Source organism: Quercus suber, unplaced genomic scaffold (genome assembly GCF_002906115.3).
Source record: "Quercus suber isolate HL8 unplaced genomic scaffold, Cork oak 2.0 scaffold_573, whole genome shotgun sequence".
Lineage (NCBI taxonomy): Eukaryota > Viridiplantae > Streptophyta > Magnoliopsida > Fagales > Fagaceae > Quercus > Quercus suber.
In genome coordinates, this window is record NW_027070018.1 from 37,669 (window position 1) to 57,769 (window position 20,101).

At 35.5% G+C, this 20,101-nt stretch overlaps 1 protein-coding gene across 2 annotated transcripts; it reads right to left on the reverse strand.

Annotated features, from left to right (window-relative positions):
* Positions 1–4,867: 4,867 nt before the first annotated feature.
* LOC112006151 (cysteine-rich receptor-like protein kinase 10) lies at positions 4,868–19,825 on the reverse strand. 2 transcript variants are annotated; one of them, XM_065764620.1, is made up of 7 exons: positions 19,432–19,824; positions 7,057–7,188; positions 6,849–6,970; positions 6,498–6,708; positions 5,957–6,194; positions 5,556–5,706; positions 4,868–5,460 (listed from the first exon to the last, which is right to left on the reverse strand). In XM_065764620.1, the coding sequence occupies exons 1-7, from the start codon at positions 19,733–19,735 to the stop codon at positions 5,182–5,184; spliced, it is 1,437 nt and encodes a 478-aa protein (XP_065620692.1). In that variant the 5' UTR covers positions 19,736–19,824; the 3' UTR covers positions 4,868–5,181. The 2 variants fall into 2 exon arrangements, with proteins under 2 accessions (XP_065620692.1, XP_065620693.1); XM_065764621.1 differs by lacking the exon at positions 7,057–7,188 and having other exon boundaries at positions 19,432–19,825.
* Between the last annotated feature and the right edge of the window lie 276 nt (positions 19,826–20,101).

Here is a 20,101-nt window from a genome sequence, read left to right on the forward strand (position 1 = left end):
AACTACAAATTTTCCAAATGTGAGATGGATGCTTCCCCAACCAATTCCACCAACCAAATAGAAAATCTGTCACCGAATGTAAGAGAAGCCACGAAATCCCAAAAGTATTAAAGACAAAGCTCCACAGCCAATAAACCTTCACACAATGTAACAACAAATGATCCACTGTCTCCCATAATAACGACACATAATACACCAATCAACGAAATCAATACCCTTAACCCACAAGCAGTGATGACTCTAAGAAATTTTTTTAGGTGGTCACTAAGAAATTTAAATTATACAAAATCTAATAAAGCGATAACTTGAATATTTTCTACAATTGTGAGTCAAGTCACTAAGGAGAGCAAAATTGTTGTGATTGCAAAGCCAAAAAGAGTATAATTATCGTCACCATCAAAGAGAACTCACAACCACAATATTTTTCTTAGTACTATTTTTTAAGGAAAAATAAAATTAGAGATTATTTTATTGAATAGGTTGAACGATCTACAAATTTAAATGATTAGCAATTTTTATCTTTTTGTTTTATAATAGGCTTTTTGTTAAATAATTTGTTCACTTGTTGTTGTTTGGTCTTGTCTTATTTTTGTTTGGTTTATATTTGTTGTTATTTGGGCTAATATTTATTGTTGTTATTTAAGTTTTTTTTTTTTTTTTTTAATTTATAAAAGGGATCATGAATTATGTTGGGAGGAGAGAATTAATTTTAGAGTAATGCTATGTTTACAACATTTTTACAATAAATCTTATGCAAAAAACTGTTATTAGTGAGTAAAAAAATAATATCGGTATTTGGGTCAAATTAGAATTAGTAACAGCTTACTATATTGAATTTATTGTGAAATTATTGTAAAAATGTTGTGAATGTAACTATAGGAGGCAAAATTTTAAGCCAATTATAAAATGCCACATCAAAATTTAGTGGCAAATTCTGAATTAATGTCATTAAATTAATTAAATCAAATGATGACATGTGTCATCCAAATTGATATTACATTGACATATTGAAAATTGCCACGTGTCATTTGGTCCACAAGCTAAAGATAAATTTCCTACTCAAAATATATGAATAATTATCTTTATTTAAAGTAAATAAAATAAAGATAAATTTTCTATTCAAAATTGATAGATAATTATCTTTATTAAAATAAATTAAATAGAGATAATTATTTATCTTTGTTGATTATTATCTTTATCAAAATATTATCTTTATCAAAATAGATAAATAGAGATAATTATCTCTAAGAAGAATTTGGGCCAATCAAAAGTCTATTACATACCTTCCTCAAAAAAAAAAAAAAAAAAAAAAAGTCTATTACATACTTTCAAGTATATCAATTCAAAGTGAAATTTATCCTCTAAAATCACTATAAACAGAGGACATCCCCTCTCATTTTGAAGATCAAGTTTTCAAGAGGCCCAAGTTTTGGAGAAATTCTGTCTCAAGAATCTTTGAAGAACTTGAAGAATAGGACATTCAAATGGCTTGAAGAACAATAAATCTCTAATAAGCTCAAAGTTAGAGATTTGTTGTGAAAACCGTTCAATCCGTCTTCCAATCAAAGTCAAGGAGATCTCTTGTTCGAGTTTTTTGAAGTTCTATTGGAAGTCAAAGATGGGCTCTGCTCAGACTAGGGAGTTTATTTTGTTTAATGATACGCCTGTGGGTCTTGAAGAGCTTATAAGCTCGGATGCTGTTGGATTGTATCATAACAGACTGCTCTCTGAGCTCTCCCTTCCCCCTTAGTTCTCTGTTTTAATGAAGTTTCCTTTTCACCAAAAAAAAAAAAAAAAAGATTATATTTCATGTATACTTAAAAAAAGAAAAAGAAAAAGGATTTCATGTGTAGTTGAGCAGAATTAAACGCAAAAAATGAAAGCCAAGTTCACTTCCGTTATATGTTATACTATTCAAGGACCTAGCTCTCTGAGTCCACGGCTTGCACTATTGAGAGTGACAATTAGCCAAACACAATAGCCAAGTTAGGTCAAGAATAATATTGTAGGAATTTGGGAACACTTCTTTTGTTTCTTTGTGGAGGAAGACTTCGTAGTACCTTAATATTCCAGCAAAAGAAAAGGCAAATGACACCTAGGCCGGCCTTGAGATCCTAGGTGAAGACTAAAATGAGGCTTTTTTTTTTTTTTTTATAATAATTATGTATTAATTAAATTAATATTTATTTAATATTTTATATTATAATATATTTCATTTAAAATTTATTTTTCTTGCTTTTTAATATGTAAATTGACTAATTAAATTTATTTTTCTTTTGAAAATAATCTTCAATCTGCGAGGGTTCTTTGAATCCACAAGGAGAAAGGGTTTTGGAATCTACCAAAGAAACAATAGCCAAAAGTCTGAATTATTATTAATATCAATAATACTTAAAAACGTTTATAGACTTAGGGACCTATTTAAGGGCTCAGAAAAACTTAACCAAGCAAGAAAATATATTTTAAAATAACTCCTAATTAATACCTAACCATAACAGGAACCAAATTTGACCTAAAAAACATTAAAAGCACCTAAAAATAATTAAGGAAATAATAACTCTAAACCTAAAATAATGAAAATTAGAAATTAAATACCAAAATTAATAAAGTATAATAATTAGATAGTAAATTGTGTCCTACTTCAACAAATGTGGGGTCAACCTTGCTGCCCACTCCGGAAGGTGTTGGCTAGGCTGCTATAGTTGAAGTGGGAGCTTTTCCTTTTTCTTTCTTCAACAGGGTATATTTTTAAGCATTTGCAATTTTAGCCGGAAGTTCATTTGATTGCCAGGAGAGTCTTGGTTTATGTAATTGTGTGTGTGTGTTTTGGTTTTTTTTTTTTTTTTTTTTTCTCTCCAATTTTTTAGTACTTTGATTCTGGGATATATCAACCAGCAATTAGTGGAACTTGGTATCTGATTTTGGGCTTTTTTTTTCTTCAATTTGTTGGTGCCATTTGTATTTGATGTTATTTTACAAATTAAAAAAGAAAAAAAGAGAAAAGTCCTAGCTTCCAAAATCCCACTTAATCTCATCAAGCCTAACCCTCTTTGATGAACAAAACTTTATATGAAACTCAAGATTTGATCGAAAATGCCCAAACCAGTCATGGCACAACTGAGGTTTAAGATTTGGAATGGACAGCAAGGTTGAAGCGGCCATGGCACTCTCAGCAAAATAGGAGACATATTCTCAATTCATCATAAAATTTTTATTCAAAATCATCTAATTTCACCATTACATGAGTAACAATTAAATATATTTTAGACATTTAGGGATTATACTAATATGGAGAATATCTAATCAAATCCCTTGAAACTCTCAACATTAAAATCAAATTAAAAATTAAAAAAAAAAATTACATTAAGAAATAAAATATTAGATGATTCCAATTCTCCTTGCATCATCGTGAAGTCTCAGAGCTTTAAACAATGGTCTTATGTAATTCATCGTTCAAGTTTCCATGACTGATAACAGATATTAATTCTAGTGAAGCCCTTTATCGAGGGTATACTTCAGTAATGGATGCCTCATTGACAGACGATGGAATCGATTTGCTTCCAGATTTATCTAACTTCAATCCCACCAATGGCATGTTTTGCTCTATTCGAAAATATGCTGGATTTTGAGGTGATGGCAGAGTAATAGAGTAACTGTTTAGCATGAGGACTATTGAAACCATTGTGGGCCTGTCAACTGGATTTTCATGTACACATAATAAGCCAATTTGAAGACATTAGGGAATATAAGAATTTGTAACATCCAACAATTTATTCTTTACCATTTTCTTCCTGTATAGTTTTGCTTGCTTTCCTTCTTATAAGGAAGCAGTAGCCCATAAAGAATTGCACCAGATGTCTTTGTTTATGTTTGGTAATCTTGGCGGTACTTTAGCTTGCAGCGTGGACAATAATTAGCCACACATGCATTGGGATCATTCTCTTCCTCTCTTTTACAGGCCATTGTATTCTTATTTCACCTGAAGAAATTAAGTTAGAGCGTGGGTGAGTTTCATCTTTTAGTTTAGTTGAATATTTAATTAGATAATGAAATTGTTTCTCAAAAAAAAAAAAATTACATAATGAAATAAAAGTGTAATGCAAATTATTGCATAATAAGAACAAATAAATCTATTTCATAGTTAATAAATAATTGCATAATGTCACACAAATAATTAATTATTTAGTTAAAAATTTAATTGTGTTCAATATCATATTCCATATTTCAGAAAATGTTTGATTATCCAACTTTCGAAAAATTCTCCAACAACATTTCAAAAAGTTGATATTAGTGGATTTTAATTTTTCTAATGCTCCCCCCTTCCAATCAACATCCTGGCTCTGTCCCCAGTCCAATCCTATACAAAATTCATTACAGGAAAAACAGTTACAAATAGTCTATTCACAAAATTTTTGCACATCTAAACTCCTATTATAGCCTCTGCAATAGTCATGTTTGCCTCCCAACCACAGTAGAATCTTTGAAATCTTCCTAACAGAATCTCCTCCACAAACAAAGCTTGTCTAAATGAACTAGAACCTTTAGCACTCCTAGGATCTTCTTGAAGATTTTCTGTAATGAACTTGTTGGAAAAGATCACTGCGGTGTCAAAATAACCTTGCTATCACTCTCTTTAGGACCACAAGATGTGGGTAGTATCCCAAATATTTCTGTTTAGCACGTGGAAGAAAGGCCACAGATTTTCTGTTTATTACTGGGAGACGACAACCTTTGTATTATCCTCTCATTGAAAATTCATACACAGGTGAATTGAAAGGATCAAGTGTGGATTTCTTTCTTAAGTGAGTTAATTAGCATCACCACCTAGGGCATTTAACATCACCACCAAACACAGAACAAAATAGGAGACATTCTCAAATCATCATAAAATTCTTATTCAAAATCATCTCCATTCACCATTACAGGCTTACCAATTAAATATGTTTTAGAGATTATACTAATATGCAAAACATCTAATCAAATCCCTTAAAACTCTCAATATTAAAACCAAATTCAAATTTTAAAAACGAAAATTTTAATTTTAATTTCAAAAATAAAATATTAGATAATTCTAATGCTCCCTGCATCATCGCCAAGTCTCAGAGCTTTAAACAACGGTCTTATGCAACTCAACGTTCAAGCTTCTATGACTAATGAACAGACTAATTCAAGTGAAGCCCTTTATCGAGGGTATACTTCAGTAATGGATGCCTCATTGATAGACAATGGCATGTTTCGCTCTGTCCGGAGATATGCTGGATTTTGAGGTGATGGCGGGGTAATAGAGTTACTGTTTAGCATGAGGACTATTGAAGCCATTGTGGGCCTGTCAACTGCATTTTCTTGTACACATAAAAAACCAATTTGAAGACATCTAATCACTTCATTTCTCGAGTAAGAATCTCCCAAAGTGGGATCCAAAAATTCTAGTAGTGTTCCGTCTTCCCAATGTTTCCAAGCCTGCGCCAATTGGTAAGGTAATGTTAGAAAGTTACACTCTACTCTCAATTGGATATGATGAAATTTGCAAAAACATGAGATCTATTCATACTCACAAAGCTCAAAAGGTCTGGTGGACCATCTGATTGATAAAAAGAATTGATTTTCTTGCCACTTAAAATCACTAAAATTAATATACCAAAGCTATACACATCAGATTTCGCCGAGAATTGTCCATGCATAACATATTCTGGAGACATATAACCACTGCAAAACAACACATTGATACCACATTAATATTAATAAAAAGAAAGTAACTAGATATGCTAATGCAATTATGTAAACAATGATATTTGTGTAGTACAGCTTATAACACTACTCCATGAATACATGCAAGCTGTAGTGGCAGAAGTTTGGAGTAAATATGCAAAATCTAAATTATTTGAATTTTTTTCCTCAACTTCTTTGCCTTATAAGTATATTATTTGTAGGATGATCAAATGAATTCAGAACTTACAATGTACCAGCAACCCTACTAGTGTTTGCCTGCGTTTGGTCAACAGCAAAAATCTTTGCCATTCCAAAATCTGAAATCTTTGGATTCATGTTCTCATCTAATAAAACATTACTAGCTTTAAGATCACAATGTATAATTTTAAGTCGTGAATCTTCATGAAGATAAAGCATTCCTCGAGCAATCCCACCAATAATCTTGTAACGTTTTGACCAATCTAGTTTTCCATGCCTTTCAGGTTCTACACATTCATCAAAATTCCATATTCTACTTAGAATAATCGATTAAATTCACATACACATTCAACTAAATCAATTAACTTCAGAATTTTTTTTTTTTTTTTATAAGGAAAAATATATATAGAAAAGAAATTTAATCCTTTCATCTCTTGTATGTCACACAAGACCATGATGAATTTCTAAATAGCTAAGTCAACTGCAAGCTAGACCCTTATTGAATGGATTTGGCCCTCCCTTTGAGGTTAAAACTTAATCTCAGATTTCCTAAGACAATAAAAATAAAAATATGATTGCAAGGAACAAACCATATAGAAAGTAGTCAAGGCTTTTGTTGGGCACAAATTCGTAGACGAGTATCTTTTCTTCTCCTTCCACACAAAATCCCAAAAGCCGTACAAGATTTCTGTGTTGAAGCTTGGCTACCAATACAACCTCATTTTTAAATTCTCCTGCACCTTGTCCAGAGCTTCGTGATAACCTCTTTACAGCTATCTCTTGTCCATTTGCAAGTATGCCCTGAAAATATACATCAACTTAGAATTATTTACCTTTCTAATTCAATAATACAAAAGATTTAGCTTGCTCTGAATTAACTATACATAAATGAGTAGAATTATCAACAAAAAGTAACCAAATAATGAAAAACTATCATGTACCTTGTAAACCTGACCAAATCCACCTTCACCTAGTTTTTTATCATCTGAGAACTTATTGGTGGCAGCTTCAATGGTAGCAAAATCAAATTGCAAGGACTCTACAATCGAAATTTCATTAGCAGCTGCAGAAGAAAACAGTAAAACGTAAGTCACTACAAGTTTGACATTAGGGAATATAATTTATAAAATCCAACAGTTTATTCTTTACCATTTTCTTCCTGTACAGTTTTGCTTGCTTTCCTTCTTATAAGGAAGCAGTAGCCCATAAAGAATAGCACCACTGAGACTATTATGGGAGCAACAATGGCAACAATTGTCAGTGATGAGATATGACTTTTCCCTGCATAAACAATATTCTGGTTCATTGGTAAGCTACACAATAGAATGGTTTATATCTTTATAATTAGTGACGCTATTCAAAATAATATTATAAATATTATTTTTTTGATTGAATACTAACCAGTTGACACTGTTGATTAAGAGCTACCAGAACAATAACCTATATTCTGAAATTGAAAATAGAAGGAAGCTGTAGCCAACGAATAAACCAACCACAATTTGTAGCACCCAGCAATGCTTTCTTCTTTGTTTGGTCGAATAGTATCTTCAATGTTTGCCATGATACAAACCCAAAATTTTCCCCTTTTAGCTTTTTATTTTTTGCTCAATTCAGTTAAATATGATGGCCGGTTCCCAACCATTATTTTGACATAGACATGGAATATTTGATTTTATAAGTAAGGGGAAAGAAAATATTAATTTTTCCTTCTTGTGTGTTTGGTAGGAGGATAGAAAATGAAAATTCTAGTTTAGACCCCTATGTGATCTAGGCAACGGATTTAACAAGTTAGTGATTTATTACACAAATTCTGATATATTGAATCCAGTTCAACCACAATTACCAGGTACCAAATCTAATCCAACAAATATAATAGAAGCAGTAACAGTAAGAACACATGGTTTGGTATCGAAGTATAAAACCAATAGAAAACCTCTTCAATGGAAAAACCACCCTAGGGTCCAATCCCATAAAAATTTCATCATAGGAAAATGGGTTACAAATAGCCTATTCACAAANTAAGAAGAAAGGGGCACGATTTTCTGTTTATTACTGTGAGACAACAACCTTTGTATTATCCTCTCAGTTGAAAATTCATCCACTATGACCTATATAGGGAGGTAAAGATCAACTTGAATTGACAAGATCAAGTGTGGATTTCTTTCTTGAGTGAGTTAATTAGGATGACTTTCTATGCGTGTATAAGAATTCAAGATAGGGCTTCAGGTATGTGTGGGATTGATAATGGTGAAGAAGTTTATGCGTGCGGAATGATTGGGTATTAAAAGAGCTGATTAGGGACTGCTTTGAGGGAACCAAACCTCCAAGAAAAGAGAGAGAACCGAAATTGAGAGAGAGATTAAGAGAGAAAAGCACAAAATACATTACTTGTCGATCTTTAGAATTTAGAATTGAGATTATATACATTGATTAACACAGTTTTTTTTTTTTTTTTTTTTAAGGTACAAATTCTACTCTAACCTAATCTAAGGATATATATGTATGAAACTTTCTCTTGAAGACTTGAAACCTGACCATTGCTCCCCCACTCCACAAGAACTTTGTACTTATAGAGTGACCATCACGCTAAAAATGAACAGTAGTACTAACATGTGTTAAGTGAGGTTCCCAATTGATCTTAACAAACCTAAACGTGTTAATTAAATTCATGCATGTGCTAGAATTAACCAACTCTAACTAACCCTGACAATTGAACGCAAATACATCCAACACTTGAATTAGACCTAATCTAAGCTCTAGCCACCAATTCAGCTACAAACACATGTCAAGGAATCAACCAATACTAAACTCAACCAAAAAAAAAAAAACAAATATAACTTTTCTTTAGTTATTACGAGGACGAAAAAGATAGTTTATATTTGTTTACTATTATGCCATTTTGCATAATATTACATATAAGGAGAAATATTTTCATTAATTATTATATAAGAAAAAATTGTAATCAATCAATTTAGTAAAAGGGAATGACAACATATAAAAGCAGAAGAATCACATATATTATATTGTTTCATTTTCTCTATTTCATTTATTTTATATGATAAGAAAAAAATTGACTAAAAGAATTATTTAAATTACACCATATTAATCATTTGAGAGATATGGGACAATATCGTTAATTTGTCTTTTATTTTTCTTAGCAAGGGAAGTTTTCTTCTCTGTGCTCTCTCCATTTCGGAGGAAAAATATTATGTGGGGTCGAAGGATAAAATTCTCTCTGCCCCTCTTTCTTTCTACTGAGTTTTCTTGTCTACCAAACAAAGAGAAAATAGCATGTCCGTTTTTCACCATAGCAAATAGACCCATTGTGTTTTCAATTTTGTTATTGGCTTCAGCCTAACCCACTACTTATAGTTAAAAGAAGAAGAATGAGAAGTGAAAAAAAAAAAATATATATATATATATATATATATATATCAATAATGAGAAGTGAAGAATAAGATTGGACTGGGCTTGTGCTACTCTTGAATGGAGGGAGTTGTTCCCACAAGTAAAGGTTCGTCACCACCAAGCTGCCTATTCAGGCCATGACCCGATCTTGCTCTCAACCCAAGAGACCGGCCTAATTTCTAGAAGAAAGAAGATCCCAAAGCGGTTTGAGGAGAAGTGGTCCACCCATCCAGAATGTGAAAATATTATCTTGGAAGCTGAATAGACAGACTAACTCAGGAAGCCCAATGTACCGTTTGTTCAATAAGATAAGACAATGCCGGAAGTCTTTAGTTGGGTGGAGTAGAACCCTTGGGAACTCAAAGTCTATGCTGGATGAGAAATATAAAGAGTTGGAGATCCTCACGGCTATGAATAATCTTGATAATCTTGCCCAGATTCAAAAGGTGAGAGACGAAATTAATTCCATCTTATTCTAGGATGAGCTATTTTGGAGATAGCGAAATAGATCTATTTGGCTACCTGCGGAGATAAGAATACAAGATACTTTTATCAATGGGCTAGCCAAAGGCGACAAAAGAATCGTATTGTAGGATTTGAGGATGATGATGGAAGATGTGCACTTCTGAAGAGCATAAAGAGATGGTGGCTAAGACATATTTACAAAAACTTTTCTCCATTGCAAATCCAAATGTCATGGGCCAGTTTTGGATTCGGTGGATCCCTCATGCAAATCTGAGAGAATTCCCTCTTTGTTGTTGGGAATGCATACCAATCATTTCCCTTAGATGCGTCTTTTGAACAACTTCACATCCACCATCTTGAATCTTGTTGCATATTTCTTTAGCTTCTTCCCTTTTAACCGATCAATGAGTAGTACACCCTCTAAAAGGTATCTCAAATACGGATCCTACCAATCTTCTTCTTATACTTCACTATTTAGCACTTTTGCTTGATCTGGGGGTATGATAGAACAAGTTTTGCAATCTCTCTACTCTCCCTTGGCATCATTGTCCATTTCTAGCCAAAAGACCCCTAGCCTCTACAGTCTTCTGTACAGAAGACTGTATAGGCTGTCATCAAGGTTTACCCCATAAACATTATGATGTAACCTATGCAGCTGTGTCAGCCCTTCTTGCCTTAAGACACACTTCATTAGCAACCCTTTTGCTTCTCTGAAAAAAAAAAAAAAAAAAAAAAAAAAAAAAAAAAAAAAAAAAAAAGATCCCCATTGATCTTGAGGAAGTCTTTCATATTTAATGGCAAATTTGTCTTAATGTCCCTACCTTGGATCATTGCTTTTAATAAAGGTTCTTGCCAATCTTTGGGGAGGCATAACCCGCCTTTGATCAAGCTGGGCTGTTTCTCTACTTGAAGTGTCATCTTCTCTTTCTTCAATATAGTGGCTAGGGAGGCCGGTGAATCAGCCAACTTCATTTTACATTCTATGGAGGTGAAGTGTCTCATGAATTCCTATACTATGGCCTTGTAAGCAGCCAAGATAGATTTCTTCACCCATAGGTTCCCTCAACCTGCTTAATGACTAAGTTGGAATCCCAAAATACTTTTAACCTTCTTATGCCAAGTCTCCTAGCAACCTTCAGTCATACTACTAGGGCTTCATATTCTGCTTCATTGTTTGAATAGGGGAAACGTAGCTTATAAGCAAATGTGTGTTCTTCCCTAGGTGACTTCAACAATACTCCTATTCCCCCTCCCTAAGATGTAGATGAGTCATCGAAGTGCATAAACCATTCTTACTCTTCTGTCACCAAGACATCCTCTTAGGGAAAAGAGAAATCACTAATCCCTAGGAAGTTGTCTAGCAAGTCGGCCACTGCTTACCCTTTAATGGCGGATGGTCTTATGCACTTGATATTATGGCACGATGTCAAGATGGCCCATTAAGCCATTCTCCCTGACAATTAAGGGCAGGTTAGAAGATACTTCACAGGGCTACTCTTGGTCACCAATTGTATACAATGCTTTAAAAAGTAATGATTAAATTTTGACATAGAAAATGCCAAGGAGAGACATGCCTTTTCAACTGTGGAGTACCTCAGCTCTGGTCTCTTCATAAGTTTGCTAATATAGTATACTTGCTTCTCCATACCTCCCTACTCCTAGGCTAGCAAAGCCCTCAATGACTGCTCCGTATTGGCTATGTATAACAAGAAACGCTTACCAGGTGATGGAGCAACCATGGTATAAGGATTTGCCAGGTTGACCTTTACTTATCTTAACCATCCTTTCTCTTCCTTCCTCGCTGAGATTGACCTTAATGAGCTCTTCTTGGATGTTTTTCACAACATCATTCATGCATTTAGGGGCTTCCTTCACAGTTTCTTCAACTATGTGCTCCCTTCTTGTCTGTTGAGTAAGGCTAAAGGGGTTAGGCCCTTTATTCTCCCGACCCTTTTCCCTTGACCATCAGAACTCATAGACCACCTTGCCATTTGGCATGGTGGTCCTCTTGATCTTAAGAGGTCTCTCAGGTTCTACAACCTCTCCATTATCTTTTTCCTTCCTTTCTAAAACAATGGCGTTGAAAGGAAGGATCCTCTTCTCTCCCTCAGGTTCAAATTCCTAATACAAAGCTACCTCTGCATAGTGGAGCTTTGCCATGTCATAAGGCATTCTAATGGCCTCAAAATAGTTATAAGCCTACCTCTCCAAACAACTTCACGCACTGAAGATACATGAAAGCAATTCCTTTGTGTGCTTTAAGCCAAGCGCAGCCCAAAATAACATGGTATGAAGTATCACCATCTATTACATGTATGAGAGTACGTGCCCTGATGGGTCCTACCCCTAAATCCAAAGATACATGCCCTAGAGTGCACTATTGCAACAATCCTATCCCTGCCACTTAAAGTGGCTCTCAAATGATTCTTTCTCGTGGAATGCCCATGGCATCCAATGTTGAGAGGGGTAAAATGTTAGAGGAGACATTGGTGTCCACTAAAGCCCTCTTGATTTAGGAAGCTCATAAGAAAGCAATGACATACAAGGGTCTCTCTCCATCCACAACTCAGTTGGCCAAATCCCTGGCAGAGAAGGTCACCGACTCCTGGGTCTCTTGATATGTCACCTATAATAAGCTTCCCTTGGAAGTAGCTATTTTCTGGCTTCTTTCCACCAGTTGAATCAGGGCTTGAGTTGCCTCCCTTTTAGCTAATGGCTTAAGACCTATTCCTTTAAGAAAAATGTGAACTTTATCATCTTGCTGAATTCTCAATGTCATCTCTTCATCTTGCAATGGCACGGGTATAGCACTATTGCTAGCTGCATTCCCAGCCTCTTCTTCCATAAGGTCCTCACAACCTATGAAAAGGTCATTGCTATCTTGGGTCTGTGCATCCATTGGTTCGTACGCTTCCTATCCTTGATGACCAAATCACCATTAGCCACCTTTTCATGGAATATGTTTCTCAGAGCGTAGCAGTCTATGGTGAAGTGGTCACTCCTTCTATGATACCTACAGTAAAATGCACCTTGTTTTTCCTCCTTTATTGGCTCATGTTTGCACTCGGGCAGTACCACCACACCATCCTTCACCCATTCTTCTAGGATGCTATATAGCTCTTCCGCTGAGATAGAAAAAGGGGGGAGTAATGCCACTTTCCTCTCTCTTTCTGCCCTTGGTGGCTTTCTTTGGCTCTTTTACCACAACTATTTCCACCTTTTTGCTCTCCCGCTTCCAAGGTTTTCTAGTAGCACTTGGGGTTTGTGAAGTCAAGCCTTTGGCAGGCTTTCTAACTGACATGCTTGTCCTTCTGGATACTTCCACCAGTCTTGTGAAATATGGGATCTGCAAGTTCTTCAAATAAGGGCAATACTCGTACAGCGTACCAACAATGCAAATATCCATCAATCTTTCTTCCTCTATAAGATCATAACATATCAAGGAGAGGTCTCTAAACCTATGGATGTAATCCAGTAACCCTTCAGATACCCTCTACTTCTCTTGCTGTAGATCTAACAAAGTAAGCTTCTCATCCAGAGCGAAAAACTTCTTCATGAACTTGTTAGTCATATCATTCCAGCTCAAAACCAACCCTGGCAAAAGGCTAGTGTACGACGTGAAGGCTCAACCCTCCAGTGATTTGGAGAACTCCCTGAGTCTCAACTCATGGTCATAAGAGCGAGCCGTCAAGACATCCATATACCTCCTGATATGCTCGCTAGCATTCCCCATCATGCCATCATACTTAGGGAAGATAAAAGGTGTGTAGTTGGTAGAATAAGGCTTCCTAGCCATCTTTTCAGGGTAAGGAGGCCTCGTGTTGATATAAGCAAAACTCTCTGCTTTCCTAGCCTCAGGCAAGATGGGTGCAATGTCCTCCATAGTTAAGTAAGGGGATACCTAGGGTCCCTCGGGCTACAAAGGTGCCCTCTAGTTGAGAGGTGGATCTTGGTTCCGAGGTGGAACAAGATTTGAATTTTTGGTCTCTCCTTAAGGTCCTTAACCTCCCTGTGGGGTTTAAGGGGTATTTGTCCTTTGGCGTAAGGACTGGAACTCTTCCTACATAGTGGCTGAGAATATTGAAGGTCTTCAATGGCTGCCATGAGGTCCCTATTATCGAGTTGTCTAACCTCCTCAGATGATTCTATGCCTTCAGTGTCCAAGGAGACATGGTCTACACTCGCTTCTACTTGTTGGTTTTCTCATGAACCAGCCTGAGCACCTGCATTTTTCTTTCTCAAAGGCATTGGATGGCCAAAGAGAAAGATAACTGAATATTGGGCCGAAAAAAGTACAAATAGGGTATGACTAAAAAAGAATCACCCTTACTCTCTTCTATTTTCTATTATGTAAAGAAAATGAAGGTCTTTGTACAATGGTGGTGTTCTTTCCCAAAGAATGCCTTTTTTCTCTTGGTTTCTCTAGGTTTTTGCCCTAATGGTTTAGCAACATGTCCTTCTTATAGTATAAGGAATGTTGCTAAAAAGACAAGGACAAGTGTCAAACCATGATTCCTCCATTTGAACCCTAATACAACTATTGTACTATGCAATGGCTGGAGGAGAGAGAATGCACGCCAATGTCAAGGTAGTGGAAGCAAGCCTTAGACAAGGGAAGGGACATCAAGGATGCTAAGAGTGACACACGTGTCTCCGACAGTGGTCCAACACAAGCTCAGTCAATAAAGGGTATTCTATAGCATCTGACTAGATGAGGTAGCTATCTCCCTTTTGTGCAAGTGCTAGGTGTCCATGTTAGTTGCAAATATCATTCTTCCCCAAGATGGTCACGTCGTTGGCACAGATTAAAGATACCCTCCTTCAGCCAGCATTCTTTTCCTTTGGTCATAGTTTCTCCACGTGTATGGTTTGAATCCAGCCAGGGACGGAGCCAGAGCCAAAGGTTTAGGGGGGCAAAGTTTGGACTATAAAATATATATATATATATATAATAAAAATTGCAATATTTAAGTCATTAAGAGAGAACTCAGGCTAATTTTGATATTGAGAACCTAAAAAGTGCAATACCAGAACTTGATTTGTGTTAAAATTAAAAAAGCTTGTTTTTAATTGCTTTTATTTTGTTTCATTCAAGTGCTTTGTTCCTTATATATATATATATATATATATATATATAAGTAGAGCTGCAATTTCCTTATTCATCCAATGAGAAATAATTTTGACTCATCTTCATCTCTAAGTTTATCTTCTGATATGATATAGCAAACAACATATATATGGGGTGTTGTGAGGGCCTTGGTCATAACATTGCTCCGAGATTAATTTTTTGGGCTAATTGAACAGTAACATTAAATATACCTATACCTATAGAAAAAATTTTCCCCAAAATCTCGGGGGGCCCATGGTCAAAGAGTAGCTTCGTCCTTGGATCCAGCCATGTCAACACTCTCATGTGCCTTGACTGGTGTAATATACAACTATAGACCAATTAGTCTTTCTTATGTGTCTCCAAGTTTGTTTCTAAGGTTTTAGCAAATTGGCTAAAACTCATCTTGCCTAATGTCATATTTGATTCATAGTGTTTTTGTTCCTAATCACCTAATTACTAATAATACTACTGTTTCTTTTAAGGTTTTACACAAGATAAGGAACAAAAGGACAAGAAGGAAAGGTCAAATGACTATCAAACTTGATATCAACAAGGTTTATGACCATGTGGAATGGGAGTTTCTAAGGTAGATTACGCTTAAATTAGGCATTGTTGACGGTGGATCCAACTAGCCATGGAAATAGTGTGTACTTCTTCATACTTTATGCTTATTAATGGTGAACCTGTGTGAGATAAAGCAAGGGGATCCATTATCTCCATAACTTTTCCTCCTTTGTGCAAAGGGCATTTCATCTTTGCTTAGAAAAGCGGTGGAATCACAACACTTACATGGTATCTTGTCATGCACAAATGGAGTTTGTATTTCTCACCTTCTATTTGCTAACGATAGCTTTATTTTCTGTCGAGCTACTATGGTGGAATGTCAGCACCTTCTTCAACTATTGGGTTGTTATGAGGAGGCTTCAACTCAAGCAATAAATAGATAGAAAATTTCCATTTTCTTTAGTCGAAACTCAAAACACAAGATCAAAGGTCAAAGCAGATATCCAAACATTGATGGGGATGAGATATATGGAGAATTGTGAGAAATACCTTGGCCTCCCTATGGTGGGAGGAAAATCAAAGGTGAATACCTTTAAAGACCTACAAGAGAAAATTACCAAGCCAATGATAGGATGGAAAGAAAAATTCATCTCCAAAGCAGGAAGGGGGATCCTTATCAAAACAGTTGCTTAAGCCACTCCTACTTACTCTATGGGGATTTTTCGAATACCAAAGGGTTTATGTTAGACAATTAATTCTACTTTGGCTAAGTATTGGTGGGGGCAGACAAAGGACGAGAAAAAAATTCACTGGATTAATTGGAAGAAATTATGTACTTCAAAGAGGAGTGGTGGGATGGGTTTTTGGGATATTCAAGATTTTAATTTAGCACTACTAGCTAAACAAGCATGGAGGTTGATTCACAATACACTCTTTATTCTGTAGGGTCTACAAATTAAGGTATTTCCCCAATCCTCTTTTATGGATGCAGAGCTTGGTAATAACCCATATGTGTGGAGAAGTCTGATGGCAGCAAGAGATATCATCACTGAAGGGCCAGTGTTGAGGGTGGGTAATGGTTGGTATATTGAAGTATCAACCCATAAGTGCCTGCCACCTAAACCTGTTTTCTTGGGGGAGAATCGGCCTAGCCTACATGTGAGTGATTTGATTGATGTTACTACAATGCACTGGGATAGAGAAAATGTTTTTGACTGGAAATATTGGCAATTCCACTATACGTCCAAGACAAATTCACGAGACACTCTTGTATGGAAGGAAAATTCTACAAACATGTTTATAGTAAAGACTACATACCAGGTGGCTTTACGCTTAAAGGAGAGGTCCCAAATCGAGCACGTAAGAGCAAACTCTAATTGGGCCATCTGGAAAAAGATTTAGGCACTAAATGTTCCACCCAAGGTTCGGATGTTTGTGTGGCGTGCTTGCTCCAATATCTGCGAATGAGAGAAAATTTGCATCGGAGGAAGGTAATGGTTGACCCATGGTGTGAGAATTGCTGTCAAAAACCAGAGTCCGTTGGCCATCTTCAATGGGAATGTCCTTTAGCAGGAAACGTACGAGCGATTTGCCTAGGTAAAATTCATAAATGTCCCAATGATGTTAGGGAGTTTTTTGCACTGTTCCAGATGCTTGTTGATTGGCTTCCATAGATGGAGTTGGAAAGATGGGTAACGATATCATGGGCGTTATGGAATGCTAGAAATAAATATAACTTTGAGAGGTTCAACAACATCCTAAAGTAATTCTGGAAGGGGCTCCCAGTTTCCTGGCAGAGAATCAGAGGTTGATGGTAGCATTGAAAAATTCTTAGTCTCTGTTTTTGAAAGCTTTGTATTCGTGGTGATGTTTTTCTGTTTCTCTTGGTATTTGTTTTTCCTTCGCATGGCTTTCTTTCCCTGGTGCAGTTGTTTAGCCTAAGTGCTGTACTGTTTCTTATACTTTTTGAACTAATAAAACATCTATCTTTCATCTAAAAATAATAATAATAATAATAATGGTTCCATATACAAATAACTATTCACCACTTACATATTATGGGCTCACGTATCAAGAAAGAAGCCTAGGAATGCAACTAATTCTATAACTTTCTTCTTTCTCAAAAAAAAATTTCTATAACTTTCTTCACAACTTTTAAAATGATGAATAGAAAACAAATAAAAATGATATTAATAAGAGAAATTCTTCTTTTACTTTGCAGGGTAAAATGTAAATTTACATTGTAAGTACAATGTAAACAAATAAATGTCCTATCAATAATTGCTCTTTATACAAATGATTATTCACTAGAATCACTCATATGTTAGATATTACAAGCTCACATTTAGCGTAATGATCATTCTATAAATATAAATGCTTGTGGAGTGTGGGTCGAAAAATGATTGGGGTTTAAGTTTCCAAAAAAGAGTTTCACACACGTACATTTAGAATTAGGTTAGTGTAAAATTTTATCCATGTCTATATCTATATATATATATATATTAAATGCTCACATATTACCCCTTATTGTGAAAAGAACATATTATATCCATTTTGTCTATTTTTACCAAGTCTTTTTTTCTTTTTTAGAAATTTCCAATATTTAATTCTAATATTTCGGTTTATGCTAACTACGTCTAAGACTTTTCAGAACGGATCAATTTGATTCCTAAAACCAACTTAATTCCTAAGACAATTGAGAAAAAATGATTAATTGGCGTAATAATGTTTATGTACTAAGTTAGCTTTAACTACAAAATAAATTAATTTTAAAAAAATTTTGGATCCAGTTGGCTCAAAACTCATGTATATATTAAAGGAATTTAAAACCTTTTTTTTTTTTTTTTCAAAAGTGAATACCGGGTTTAGAGTATCCAAAGCAGTGGAGCTAAAAATATAGCTATTTGGCACCTGCAAAAGTCACTTTATCTATTTTATCTCTACACACCCAACATCAATGGATCTATATTTTTAGCTATTTGATTAAAATAATACAAATAACGCATTAGAATAATAATAAAAACATCCATAGCAAAAAAAAAAAAAAAAAAAGAAACCACCAACCCGAAAACTCAATCTAGATCTATATTTTTAGCTATTTGATTAAAATAATACAAATAACGCATTAGAATAATAATAAAAACATCCATAGCAAAAAAAAAAAAAAAAAAAGAAACCACCAACCCGAATACTCAATCTTTTTCCTTAACCTAGATCAAACAAAATCACCAATTACAAACAAAATTAAAAATTAGTAACATAGCACAAACACAGCGTGGGTCGGCGGAAACCTAGCACAAACACAAACACACACCCAACATAAACTGGAGACAAACCCATCATAAACTGGAGACAAACCCAGAAATCAAGCTCCAACAGAACAAATGAAAATGAAGATCCAATAGAATAGATTGGCGATGGGGCTTAGGGAGATGGGTCTCGGGGAGATGGGTTTGGGGAGATGGGGTCTCAACGGTAGGCGAGCTGGCCAGCGAGCTGAGGGATGAGGGAGATGAGGGAGGCACTAGGCGGCTAGAGAGAGAAAAAAAAGGAAAAAGAAAAAAGAAGAGAAGCCAGAAAGAGAGAAAAAGAAAGAAAAGAGAAAATATTTTTATAATGAGAGAAGAAAGAGAAGTTTAATAATGTTTTTTTTTTTTAGCTTCTTGCTACAATGCACAACCATAAATGGTTGTGCACTATAGTAAGAAGCTAAAAATTTTTACCTCTGGCACCAGTATTGCAACATACATTTTAAGTATTAGTAGTCCTAAAAATAGTAATATATCTATTTAGCACCTATATTGTGTATACTCATATAAGTACACATTACTCATCATAACTTTCATGTCTGAGCCTTTCCAGTGATTGTATTTGCACCTAATTTTTCAGTCTTTTGAAACGAACAATAAATAAATAAGTTAAGGCAGTCAAAGGGTAAAATATTTGGTGAAACTGAAAAGTGCGAAATCACGACAACTTTTGATCTGCTGCAGTGAAATTAAAAAATTTTAAAAATAAAAATAAAAAGAAAACTTTACCTTTCGGTGTTGGAGGCGGGGGAACAGGCATTGGCAGCGGCGTCGATGTGTTACCCGTGAGATAAAACGGGTAAACTTCAAACATAGCATTACAACTGGGAAACAAAACTCTTCCCCTTTTATTTCCACTCGGCAGCTTCTTCATTGCTAACCGAAGACAGCGGGTGCAATCATAACCCGACAGGTCCGGCGTGCACTGCACAAGTGTGTACACATGTTTCAGCGCTGTGAAATTCACTTGTTTCGTCCCAAACTTCTTTGCCCCGGTACTAAGATTTATAATCCTACTTGCCAAACCGCTCATTTTTGGTCTCACTAGCTGATCAAACCGGATTTGTCCGAAATATTTTGTGGCCTACACAAGATTCTGTAAGGGTCGGTGACCATGTTGCCAAAGAAATACTGGTCAGAGTAGTGCAACATGCATTCGTCGTACCAACCCACGGCTAACCTTTCCGTGGGACAGCGCTGGACTATGTCTGATGATGCCGAAAATCTCACCAGTGAGTTGCACGACGCTTGCACGCTCAAAACAGCACCTGCACAACAAAAAGGAAAAGACCTCACAGAGAGCACCGGTGTGGTACCGGCCAAATACCCTCCGAAGATCAAGTTAGAACTTCTCACAACTCTAAAGTGCTAGAGCGGGGTCAATTATGCATACCTTGGC